The sequence below is a fragment of the Rhinopithecus roxellana genome, chromosome 12, assembly GCF_007565055.1.
Source record: "Rhinopithecus roxellana isolate Shanxi Qingling chromosome 12, ASM756505v1, whole genome shotgun sequence".
NCBI lineage: Eukaryota > Metazoa > Chordata > Mammalia > Primates > Cercopithecidae > Rhinopithecus > Rhinopithecus roxellana.
Genome location: NC_044560.1, coordinates 130,331,048 through 130,344,402, shown reverse-complemented (window position 1 = coordinate 130,344,402; position 13,355 = coordinate 130,331,048). Strand labels below are relative to the sequence as shown.

Genomic DNA, 13,355 nt, shown 5'->3' with positions numbered 1-13,355 from the left:
AGATGGCCAAGTCATAAGCAAAAAAAAAGGCAAACTACATAGCAGTAAGTATAGCAGGATATCATTGTTACAAAAATAAAAATTTAAGAAATTTAGGCCAGGCATGGTGGCTCACGCCTGTAATCCCAACACTTTGGGAGGCCAAGGTGAGCAGATCACCTGAGGTCAGGAGTCGAGACCAGCCTAGCCAACATGGTGAAACCCCTGTCTCTACTAAACAATACAAAAAAATTGGCCGGGCATGATGGTGGGCGCCTGCAATCCCAGCTACTCAGGAGGCTGAGGCAGAAGAATTGCTTGAAACTGGGACGCGGAGTTTGTAGTGAGCCAAGATCGTGCCACTGCACTCCAGCCTGGGCAACAGAACAAGACTCTGTCTCAAAAAAATTAAGAAATTTAAAAACGTACCTGTATTAATAAATTTGTAGAAAATGAATTGGAGGAATATGGTCTCTGAGGTGTGAGACCATCATGTATATCCAGTGTTTCTGCTATTCGTACCAGTTGATGTTTTATCATTTAGTATTACATATATAAACAGAAAATAAAGGAGTTCCTTCTCAAATAATTGCTTATGAAAATTTCTGATGGTATGCAAAAATGCTTTTTTAATGCATAAATACTTGCTATTGTTGCGCAAAATGTGATTATACTTAGTACAAATATGTTTTATAACCGGAAACACAGTATAATGTAAAATTTTTTTAGTGAGATGGACTTTATTTATTTAGTTATTTTTATTTTTGAGACAGAGTCTCGCTCTTGTTGCCCAGGTTGGAATGCAGCACAATCTCGGCTCACTGTAACCTCTGCCTCCCAGGTTCAAGCGATTCTCCTGCCTCAGCCTCCTGAGTAGCTGAGATTACAGGTGCACACCACTATGCCTGGCTAATTTTTTTGTACTTGTAGCAGAGATGGGGTTTCACCATGTTGGCCAGGTTGGTCTTGAACTCCTGACCCTGGGTGATCTGCTCGCCTTGGCCTCCTAAAGTGCTGGGATTACAGACGTGAGCCACCATGCCCAGCCTATTTTTTTAAAACAGGGTCTCACTCTGTCGCCCAGGCTGGAGTGCAGTGGCGCAATCATGGCTCACTGCAGCCTCAACCTCCCAGGCTCAAGTAACCCTCCCACCTCAGCCTCCTGAGTAGCTGGGACTACAGGCACATGCCACCACACTTGGCTAATTTTTTTCAATTTTTGTAGAGACAGGGTTTCACCATGTTGCCAAGGTTGTTTTTGAACTCCTGGGCTCAAGCTCCTCCCACTTCGGCCTCCTAAAGTGCTTGGATTACAGGCATGAGCCACTGCATCTGACCTGTTTATAATTTTTTGATGCATATATACCCACTATTTTTTGTGCAAAATGAGATTATACTTAGTATAAATAGTGTTTTATAATCTGAAACACAACATATGTAAAATTTCCAAATAACAAATAAGCATAAAAACAAGTATTCTGCAATATCTTCCTTCTCTGTACCAACCTATGTTTTTTGTTTGTTTGTTTTGTTTTGTTTCAGAAATGAGGTCTCGCTCTGCTACCCAGTTTGGAATGCAGTGGCACAATCATAGCTCACTGCAGCCTTGAACTCCTGGGCTCAAGCAATCCTCTCATCTCAAGCCTCCTCCCAAGTAGCTGAGAATACAGGTGTGTGCCACTATGCCTGGCTAATTTTTTGTAGAGACAGGGTTTCACCATGTTGCCCAGGCTGGTCTCAAACTCCTGGCCTCAAGTGACCCTCCCGCCTCAGCTTCCCAAAGCACTAGAACTACAGGTGTGAGCCACCATGCCTGGACGTACGTTTTTCACAATGAGTAAACATTTTAGAATTAGAAGACAAATACTACATGTCATTTGCAAATGCAATCTAGAAGACGATGCAACCCCCCAGGAGACAGGGTTGGATAAGGAATGTAAGCAGGAAAGTTGAAATCCACCACTATGTGCTCAGCTGAAGAAAAACTGCTGGGTGTGTGTGTGTGTGTGTGTGTGCATCTTCTCTTTTTAATTCCTTTTTTTTTTTGAGACTGAGTCTTATTCTCTCGCCCAGGTTGGAGTGCAGTGGCGTGATCTCGGCTCTTTGCAACCTCCGCCTCCCAGGTTCAAGCGATTCTCCTGCCTCAGCCTCCTAAGTAGCTGGGATTACAGGCATGCGCCACCACGCCCAGCTAATTTTTGTATTTTTAGTAGAGATGGGGTGTCACCATGTTGGCCAGGCTGGCCTCGAACTCCTGACCTCAAGTGATCCACATGCCTCAGTCTCTCAAAGTACTGGGATTACATGCGTGAGCCACCATGCCCGGCGTGTGTGTGCATCTTCTATCAGATGAAGAGAACTGGGGACAGCATTTCCAAAGACTCCTTGACAGAATCAGTCAATTGCCCATTCAACACTAACTTACTGGAAACCTGCCGTGTGCCAGGCCCTGAGCTGAGGACACAGCTAAGTAGACAAGGCTCCCATCCCCACGGTGTGGAGGCCACAGGTGAGGTGGGTGGGTATCATCTTGGTCATGACAGCATCTATGACCTGTGTTGATCTCATCTGTCCCCTGTGATACCCCTCCAAGTTAGGGGTCACCACTCCCCATTTGAGGGGACACTGAGGCTCAGAGGGGGCAGCCACCTGCCTGCAGGTCACAAAGCCAGTAAGGAGTAAGTCCAGATTTGAACCTAGGGTTAGCCAACTCCAAAGCCCATGCTTCTAACCACACTCACATACAGACCGCCTCAAGAAAGATACCTAGCAGTAGTGACCACAAGTGAGCCAGGCATATGCCAGGCTCCGTGCAAATGCGTTCTCATTTAATTGCCTCAAAACTCACTGTCTGGGTACAGTGGCTCATGCCTGTAATTCTAGTACTTTGGGAGGCCAAGGCAGACAGATCACTTGAGGTCAAGAGTTCAAGACCAGTCTGGCCAACATGGTGAAACCCCATCTGTACTAAAAATACAAAAATAGCCGGGCATTGTGGTGTGTGCCTATAATCCCAGCTACTTAGGAGGCTGAGGCAGGAAAATCGCTTGAACCCTGGAGGCAGAGGTTGCAGTGAGCCGAGATCACGCCACTGCACTCCAGTCTGGGTGACAGAGTGAGACTCTGCCTCAAAAAAACAAAAACAAAAAAAACCCTCAGTGAGGGAGGTAACATTAGCCCCTTTCCAAGAGGAGTGACTGAGGTTCAGAGATAAGTGGCTTTCCAGGGATCATGTGGGAGCACTGGGGACCTGAAGCTGGCTCCTTCTGGCTCCTAACCAGTGCACTGCTACAGTGGACACCATGGTGGCTACCCAGATTCTGTTTCAGGAGTGGGGCACTCATTGCCTCAGCTACTCAGGGTGTAGGTGGCTGATAGCTCTCAGCTCTGTCAGTAGAAGAGCGTCCCCTCACCCAAAGTCCTGACTCCCCAAAAGCAGCCCACGTCCAGTGATGTATCAGTGGGTGCTTAAAGGCCTGGCACCCTTACCACAGGGGGAGGTCCTTGATGGCCAGTCCAGCTCCAGAGCTGCCTATGGGGCGGCTAAGGCCCAGTTGTGACTGCAGCACAGCTCAATTCCTCTGCCCAAGCCTGCTTCCTTCCCTCCTGCACGGGGCAGGTTTCCAGGGGCTCGCCATCACACCTCCTGCCTGTACGTCTCCGTCTCAGAGTCAGCTTCCTGGGACCCCGACCTAAGATATTCTCTGTCCTTGAAGGCTAAGCTTTATCCTGACGGCCTCAGGAGCTACCATGAAAGCATACAAGCGACAGATCATACTCGCACTGTAGAAAGGTTCTGCTGGAGGACAAGCTGGGGAGTGGAGAGACTCGAAGCCAGGAGGCCAGTAAGGAGGCTGATGAGAGGGGTGGGACCTGAATTCACACCATGGCAGTGATGGCAGGGAGAAGGCCAATGCCAGCCATGGCCACTGGATGGAATAAATGGGTCATAATTCAAGACTGGCCAAGGAGCCCTGTGCCTGGCCCCGGGGATGACTGGCGGGATGCTGGTGCCCCAGGCTGTCTTCCATCTGGGAGTCACTGACCAGCTCTGGGCCACCCTGGTGGGGTGCCCACCTTGGCTCTCCCAGTCTCTAGCCATGTGGCCTGGACATGAAACCCTGGTGTCTCATCGTACATTTGAGAAAACGGGGCTAATACCAGTCCCTCCCTCATTGGGTGGCCATGAGGAGTCAAGGATGGAGACAAGTCAGAAAGCTTGGACAAGGCCCTGGCACAGCGTGCCACTCCATCAATGTACTCCGGGCTTCCCAAGTTCCTGGCTGGAGGGCTGCAAAGGGCACGGGCCTTAAGTCAGACACACCTGGCTGCAGCCCTGTGCGTTAGGGACTCCAGGTCTCACACTGGGCAGTGATCCTCAGGCCATGAAGGACTGTTATGAGAATTATGTTAAGTAACACTTGAAAAGTTCCTCGCACATGGTGTGAAATCAACAAATGACAGCTGCTATTGTTGTGATGATGGTGGTGACTATTCCTGTGCAGCTCGGCACACTCGGCTATCCCACAGCAGGGCAAGGCCAAGCCCCGCCTATCCTTCATGCTCCAGCTCCTCCTCCAGTGTTCTCCCCATAAATGTCACTGCCATCACCCAGATGCCCAAGCCAGACACAGGAGGAACACTCTCCCGTCTGTCCTCTCCTGCATCCCCCACCCTAGGCAGTTACCAAGCCCTGGTGCTCTTTAGCCCTTCCCCTAGTCTCTAGCTCTGACGTCCTCCCGCCTGAGGCCCACCAGCTCATTCCTCATCTCCTCGCTGGTCTTCCTGTTACCAATGCTTCCCCCAACCCCAGGGCCAATTCACTCGAGCCAGATCAAAACCCTTCAAGGGTGGCCGGGCATGGTGGCTCACACCTGTAATCCCAGCACTCTGGGAGGCTGAGGCAGGTGGATCACCTGAGTTCAGGAGTTTGAGACCAGCCTGGCCAACATGGTGAAACCCATCTCTACTAAAAATACAAAAATTAGCCAGGTGTGGTGGCATGTGCCTGTAGTCCCAGATACTCAGGAGGCTGAGGCAGGAGAATCATTTGAACGCAGGAGGCAGAAGTTGCAGTGAGCCAAGATTACCCCACGGCACCCCAGCCTGCCTGGGCAGCAGAGCAAGAGTCCATCTCAGAAAAACAAACAAACAAAACAAACAACAACAACAACAAAAGAAAACCCCAAAAACTCTTCAAGGGCATCCCATGGGCTTTCTGCTGAGGCCCACACCCTTTAGCCCACTCAATAAGAGCACATCGGGCTTGTTCACCATGGTATCCCCGGGGTATAGCACAGGGCTTCGTATATAGTAGACACCCAACAAATACTGGCTGAATGGAAAATGGATGAACACACAAATCTATGCATGTGCTGGCTATGCCGGTATGAATAATAACAATAATAAAAATAGTATAATCCCAGCACTTTGGAAGGCTAAGGTGGGAGGATTGCTTAAGCCCAGGACTTCAAGACCAGCCTAGGCAACAGGGCCAGACCCCATCTCTACAAAAACCACAAAAATTAGCTGGGCATGGTGGCATATGCCTATAGTCCCAGGAGCTCGGGAGGCTGAGGTGGGAGGATCACTTGAGCCCAGCAGGTTGAGGCTGCAATGAGCTGTGATTGCACTACTGCGCTCCAGCCTGGGTGACAGAGAGAGATCCAGTCTCAAAGAAAAAAAAAAAAAAAAAAAAGGACACATGCATACAGCACCCACTATGCACCAAGCCCTGTTCTAAGTTCTTCATTGCATGTTGTTCTTCAGAACAACCCTATGTGCTAAAGGACTGTAATTCCCCAATTTTACAGTAGAACAAACTACAACCTAAAGAAATGTTAAGCACTTGCCCAAAGCCACACAACCAGTGCACAGCAGAGCTAAGATTCAAACAGCCAACCAGAGACACTCCTGGCTGCCACACTTTGCTGGCCCCAGGCCCCAAATCCTCTCACCCCACCCTACTGAGTAGGCCCTGAGACACAAAGTTCAGATAGCTGTAAATAAGGACTGTTCCAGACTTCTCTGTTGGTGAAAAAAGGGCATCCAGTTCAGAGTGACTTCAGGTGCAGGGCTACTCCCTTGGAGCCTGCTTATTTCTGGGATATCAGATGAAAGAATATTTCTGAGCCTACATGACTAAAGACCAGGCTGTGGAAACAGGTCACAAGAAAGTCTAAGCCCTCAGGTGGGCATAGAGCTGTCAGCTCTGGGGCTACTCATCTCCTGTCTCACCAGGGGCCTCTTTGGGCTTCAGGCCTTAAAATTCACCCTGAGCTGGGTACAGTGGCTCACACTTGTAATCCTAGCACTTTGGAGGTGAGGTGGGCAGATCACTTGGGGCCAGGAGTTCAAGACCAACCTGGCCAACATGACGAAACCCTGTTGCTCCAAAAAATACAAAAATCAGCCAGGCATGGTGGCGCACCTGTAATCCCAGCTACTCAGGGGGCCAAGGCAGGAGAATCGCTTGAACCTGGGAGGTGGAGGTTGCAGAAAGGCAGAGGTTGTTGTGAGCAGAGATCGTCCCACTGCACTCCAGCCTGGGCAACAGAGGAGACTCTGTCTCCAAAATAAATAAATAAATAAATAAATAAAATAATAATAATAATAAAATTCACCCTGACCTTAAAACTCACCCTGGGGCAGAAGTTTTCAAGCCAGCTGGCAGCTTTATGGGGCAGCACCTCGGGGCCTGCCTGTGGGGTGGGGCGGGAGGCCCCCCCATCTCTGCTTCCACCAGAGCAGCTCTGCTCTTCCCCAGGGTTCTGAGGGAGCTTGCAATTGGAAAAAAAGTTCTGCTATCAAAATAACTTTTGAAAGTCAGTGCCCTAAGGGATAAACGTCCTTGTCAAGCAAAGTGGCCCTCTCGTGTCTTTCCTGGTGATGTTCAGGGGGTTGGATGCTGTAAATTCTGGCATGAGAGAGAGGAGGCTGAGAATCTCTGATGAGCTCAGTAAAATCTAACGTCAAGGCCGCCCTGGCCATCTCTGGCCACAGTCACTTGCTCTGCACACCAGTTCTGGGCGTGTCCTAACCAGGGGCCTACTTATCTCCCAGGGCACAGTCCTGCCTCTGGGCAATTGTGCCCATAGTTTCTCCCACCTGGAATAAAAAGAGGAACTACATTTCAGTCCCGCAGTATCTGCCAAGCAATGTGTGAGGTACTTGTCCCCATGTCCCATAACCCTCACTATAGACCTGCAAGGTATTATTATCCCCATCTTAGGGAGGGGAAAACTGAGGTTCAGAGAAGAGAAATGACACTTAAGAATTCAAATCCAGGATTGTCTGATGCCCAAAGATCCTTTCCACTGCACCCTTGCCTGCCACCTCCCATGGCCCTGCCTTCCATCCCTCCTCAGCTGCAACCAAATCCTGCCCATGCTCAGGCCCTGCTGGTTTCTCCAGTGCACCCCACTCCCTCGTATCACCCCATCTTTGTAGATGCTATTTCCTCTGCTCCAAATACGCTCCCCTTCTTCCACACCCCCTTCACTTTGCTGAATCCTTCATGCCCTTTGGGAATCACTTTGGGTATCGTCTCTTCTGGGAAGCCCCCCAGGATGCCTGACTGGGTCAGGAACCTTCTCTGGGCCCCTCCTCTGAGCTCCCCCATCAAAGCCCAGATGGCTCTGTGCTGTGGTCATTTGCTGTCTTGCACCCCAAAGAGACTCTAAGCTCCTGGGGGCGGGGTCCAGATCCACTGTGCTAATAGTGGGATCCCATGTCCAGCAAGGAGCAAGGCACATAGTAGGTGCTCAATAAACACCCACTGAACGGGTGAATGTGTGAGTTCTACACGCAACCCTCCAGGTCCATAACGTGCCAGGCCCTCCCCGGCAGGTGCTGGGCATAGCACACAGGTAAGGTGCACTTCCTGCTCTCAGCCCTGCCTCCTGCAGGAAGCCTTTGACCACCTCAGACCTTTTCCTGCTTGCCACTCCATGTCTCTTTCATTCACTTAACAAATCTTTGCACACCGACTAATCCAAGGTGGCACAACAGGGGCATCCGGCAAAGCAGGACACAGGTGGTGATGCATGTACCACCTCTCCTCCTCTGTCCCATCCCATGGCACCCGCCAGGCACAGGCATACAGCGCAACATCAGTGAGGTGGTCTGAGGAGCCCTATTCATGGCTCCTTCTACTTCTGTCACCGGCCAGTCTGCTTCTAAGGTTCGACTGGCTGCCCAGCTGCCCGCCCTCCCTCACTCACCGGGTCCATGCCTCTTCCCCAGCCCCAGCCCAGCCATACCCGGTTGATGAGCTCGCCAACCATGCCTGTCCAGGAGCCGTTGGGCTCGGGTGCCCCGTACAGCCCATCCTCCACCAACCGCAGGCGGTAGCGGAAGCGCAGCAGCTCGGCCAGCTCCCGCAGCATGTCCACGCAGAAGCCCTCGAAGCGTTCATTCCCTGACAGGGCCTGGAAATTGGGCCGGCGCATGACGTACGGGTTCTCCTGGGTGGGCAGAAGAGAGCAGGGGTCAGAGACTGGGTGTCTAGGAGCTGGGCTGGGGATCCTGGAGCCCGGACCAGGCAGGTAGAGCAGGAATCTGCTTGCTGAGCAGGGATGATTTATTCATAGTACACATTTCTCACTTACAAATGCTCAGAGTGGGGAATAGACCTGAAAGCCAGGGAAAAACACATGGGCACTGCCAGTCCCTAGCAGATTGCAGGGAGCCATTTTAATCTCCAGCAGCCAACCTGACGCTCATTGGTCCCAAGCTCAAATGCGTACGAGGGAGGAGGTAACTTTAGAGTGAGTCAGACTAGATAGAGCTTGTGCCAAAGTGGATCAGGGGCTTTCAGATTTCTTATTACAACTCACAGTGAAAGATACATTTTACCTTGCAACCCAAGTCACCCACACATGAACACACATAACTAGACTTAATTCCACAGAACAGTCCTTGCCCTAGTAACTATGGGCAATACACTGATATTTTCTGTTCTGCTATACTTCATCTTTCCGCATGTCCGGTAATGACTCACCAAACCAACTTCATGAGCCACCAATGGGTCCAAGAGGGTATCCTTCACCAGGGTTTAGCTCCAGCCCAGTGCCCCATGAGGGAGGCAGGCTGAAGATGACAGATGGTGCAATTTTTTTTTTTTTTTTTGAGATGGAGTCTCGCTCTGTCGCCCAAACTGGAGTGCAGTGGCCGGATCTCAGCTCACTGCAAGCTCTGCCTTTCGGGTTTACGCCATTCTCCTGCCTCAGCCTCCCGAGTAGCTGGGACTACAGGCGCCCGCTACCTCGCCCAGCTAGTTTTTTTTTTTTTTGTATTTTTTTTAGTAGAGACGGGGTTTCACCGGGTTAGCCAGGATGGTCTTGATCTCCTGACCTTGTGATCCTCCCGTCTCGGCCTCCCAAAGTGCTGGGATTACAGGCTTGAGCCACCGTGCCCGGCCCAATTTTTTTTTTTTTTTTTTTTTTTGAGACAGAATCTCACTCTGTCACCCAGGCAGGAGTGCAGTGGCACAATCTCAGTTCACTGCAACCTCCACCTGCTGGGTTTAAGTGGCTCTCCTGCCTCACCCTCCCAAGTAGCTTGGATTACAAGTACCTGCCACCACGCCTGGCTAATTTTTTTTTTTTTTTTTTTCATATTTTTAGTAGAGACGGGTTTTCACCATGTTGGTCAGGCTGGTCTTGAACTCCTGACCTCAAGTGATCCACTCGCCTCGTCCTCCCAAAGTGCTGGGATTACAGGTGTGAGCCACCGCACCTGACCCAGCTGGTGCAATTTTAAGAGAATTTGGAAACCTAAGATTGTTTTGTAAAATCTCCTGATTATAAATGTTAGCAGCTCTCATGCCTGAAATCCCAGTGCTTTGGGAGACTGAGGTAGGAGGATTGCTTCAGCCCAAGTTTGAGGCTGCAGTGAGCTATGACTGTACCACTGCACTCTAGCCTGGACAACTGAGCAAGACTCTGTCTCTAAAATAAAATAAAATAAAATAAAATAAAATAAATGTTAGCAACTGATATGGTTAGGCTTTGTATCCCCACCCAAATCTCACCTTGAATTATAATCCCCATAATCCCTACGTGTCAAGGAAGAGACCAGGTGGAGGTAACTGAACCATGAGGGCGGTTTCCCCCATGCTCTTCTCATGATAGTAAGTGAGTTCTCACGAGATCTGATGGTTTTATAAGGGGTTCTTCCCCCTTCACTTAGCACATCTCTCTCCTGCTGCCTTGTGAAGAAGGTGCCTTGCTTCCCCTTCGCCTTCCACCATGATTGTAAATTTCGCGAGGCCTTCCCAGCCATGCTGAACCTGTGAGTCAACTAAACCTCTTCCCTTCATAAATTACCTAGTCTCTGGCAGTTCTTTACAGCAGTATGAAAACGAACTGCCGGGCGTGGTGGCTCATGCCTGTAATCCCAGCACTTTGGGAGGCCAAGGTGGGCGGATCACAAGGTCAGGAGATCGAGACCACGGTGAAACCCCATGTCTACTAAAAATACAAAAAATTAGCCGGGCGCGGCGGCGGGCGCCTGTAGTCCCAGCTACTCAGGAGGCTGAGGCAGGAGAATGGCGTGAACCCGGAAGGCGGAGCTTGCAGTGAGCCGAGATCGCGCCACTGCACTCCAGCCTGGGCGACAGAGCGAGACTCAGTCTCAAAAAAAAAAAAGAAAAAAAAAAAAAAAAGAAAAGAAAACGAACTAATACAGCAACCAATTCAAATTCTAATACCAATTATTATTAAATGTTCTGCAGGCCAAAACAAACACAGTTTCTAGTTTGCACTCTCTGACTTACAGTCAGTTTGCCACGTTGATGCTTATTTCTGAGGGGTTTGAGCAAACTTTACTGACCCCATTGTGCCAGAGAAACACAAAAGCAGAAAGGATGGTCTAAGTGCTAGGAAGACAAGGCATGTAAAGATGGTAACAAGTGGGAAACTTATCTGGACACTTATTGTCTAAATGGCTGTTTGTACAATGTCACTTTGGACTAATGAACAAAAGGACTTAGGACTTAGGGAAGACCCAGGAAAGAGCTTCGGTTAAAATATCCACAATGAGCCAGGTGTAGTACCTCAAGTCTGTAATTCTAACACTTTGGGAGGCCAAGGCAGGTGGATGGCTTGAGCCCAGGAGTTCAAGACCAGCCTAGGCAATGTGGCAAAACCCCGTCTCTATAAAAAATACAAAAAGCTGGGCGTGCCCGGTGTGCACCTGTAGTCTCAGCTACTCGGGAGGCTAAGGTAGAGTCCCAGAGGCTCAGGTTGCGGTGAGCCAAGATTGTGCCACTGCCGGCCAGCCTGGGTAATGGAGTGAGACTCTCTAAAAAAAATAAATAAAATAAAATATCCACAATGGTTATTGTGTATTGAGAACCTGTGCTGTGCATTCTCTCAATGACATCATTTTAATTCCTCATGGCGACCTTACATTGAAATGGGCATGAGTAGATTCCTTTCACACGTGGACACAGAGGCTCAAAGTGGTCAAGTGACCTCTGTCACCTCTCATTCATTCAACACACAATTACTGAGCTCCATGGTAGGTGTGGCCACAATATTGTGCTGCTTCTTCCATCAGCAGATGGGGTCCATTTCTCCCTGGGTCCAGACTCCTTGGTCTGAGCTGGCCTTATGACTTGTTTTGGCCAATTGGATGTGGCAGAAGTGATGCTGTGTGAATTCCAGAGCCTCAGCCTTCAGAGCAGCCCCCATTTAAGGAAGCCCAGGCTGGCCTGCTGGAGGGTGAGTGAACCAAGGCGTGCCAGCCAACAGCCAGCATCCACAGCCATTCTTCACTTACCAGTCCAGTCTGGACAGCAGCTGAATGCTGCCACAGTGTGCCCAAGCGAGACCAGCCAAAGAACCACTGAGTTGACCCATGGAATCACGCAAAATAATCAACTGCTATTCTTTCAGTTTCTGGGTTCTGGGTGGTTTGTCATACAGTGATAGAATCTCCTACTATGTGGCCAGGTCATAGGCTCTGGACTTCAGGACCCCACAGAGCCCTACAGCTACAAGATGATGGGATGGAGGGCAGTCAGTGATTCTCTATCAAGCTGCCTTTCCAGAAACAAAACTGTGGAACTGGGAACAAGAATGTGAGATAATACTAATAATAGCGGCAGCAGCCAGCATTTCTTGTGGGCTTGCTGTGTGACAGCAATTGTGTCAGCGTGGGAGGGCAGTATTATTACCTCTCTTTTAGAGATGAGGATGCTGAGGTCCAGAGAAGTGAAGTAGTAAGTGTCTGAGAAGGACAAGTTGGTCTGATTCCAAAGCTCCCCTCTTAAACCCTGTGCTAGACTGAGCTCGAGTGGACAGAATCAGACAGTGGATATGGGAGAAGCCAGACAGAGGTGAGGGACCCAGGCTGGGTATCAAAGCTGGAGAATCAGAAATCGAGAATCCTAGAGACAAGGGCCTGGCTCCCATACAGCCCCCTTGACATACAGAGGACAGAACCAAGGCTCAGAGAGGTAAAGAATCTAGCCCAAGGCCACCCAGCTGAAGCAGGGCAGTGGGAAGGGAGACGGGGCAGAGCTGGGCTTCACAACCCAGTCACTGTGCACTCTGAACCCTGTTCCTTCACTATGCCAAGTTGATCTCTAAATTCAAGACTGAAGAACTTGGGTTCAGGGTCTCAGGACTGGGGTCTGAGCTTAGAGAGACAAAAAGAGACTGGGGTCTGTGAATAGAATTCAAAATTAGATAACCATAATCTAGGACTCAACTTAGAGCCACAGACTATTAGAACAGAAGGGTCCTCAAGGAGCCTCAAATCCAGGGTCTTCAGACTTCAAAAAGAATTGTATGCAGAAGCCCAACACTGCAGCCAGACAATGAGATACTGCTAAGTCCAGTTCTAAGAATTTACCCTACAAATGGCTGTGCATCAAAAACGCAGGTCCAAGAAAGTCAGCGTAGCATTGCTTGTAGTGAGAACAAAGACTGAAACAACCTAATCTGGGCCAAGTCAAAAAGATTATCGATGTCATAAAAGAATCCCAGGCAACCACTAAAATAGCAAGGTCTACAAGATATATTAGGAGGAAAAAAACAAGCTACAGAACAACGTGTACAATATGCTACTCTTTGTTAAAGAAAGAGCAAGTATGTGCTTGTATACGCATAGACATTTCTGGAAGGATGGTGGCCTCTGAAAAAAGAAAATGAAAGACACAGGGAAGGAAGGAAACTGATTTTTCACTCCTCACCTGCCTTGTACTCTTTGAATTCTATTTTATATAGGTTTCTATTAACTTCTGTCCCTTCCCCAATTTTATTTATTTATTTTTGAGACAAGGTCTCGCTCTGTCACCCAGGCTGGAGTGTAGTGGTGCGATCTCGGCTCACTAGAACTTCCGCCTCCTGGGCTCAAGTGATTCTCCC

General features: G+C 49.4%; 1 protein-coding gene across 2 annotated transcripts in view; it reads right to left on the bottom strand.

Annotated features, from left to right (window-relative positions):
- The window catches only part of GRIK5 (glutamate ionotropic receptor kainate type subunit 5), a 75,335-nt gene that overhangs the window by 39,798 nt on the left and 22,182 nt on the right, over window positions 1–13,355 (bottom strand). For both annotated transcript variants that reach the window (XM_030942690.1, XM_010358984.2), the window contains exon 12: window positions 8,241–8,444. In XM_030942690.1, coding sequence (XP_030798550.1) covers window positions 8,241–8,444 — 204 coding nt within the window. The remainder of the gene's footprint in view (window positions 1–8,240; window positions 8,445–13,355) is intronic.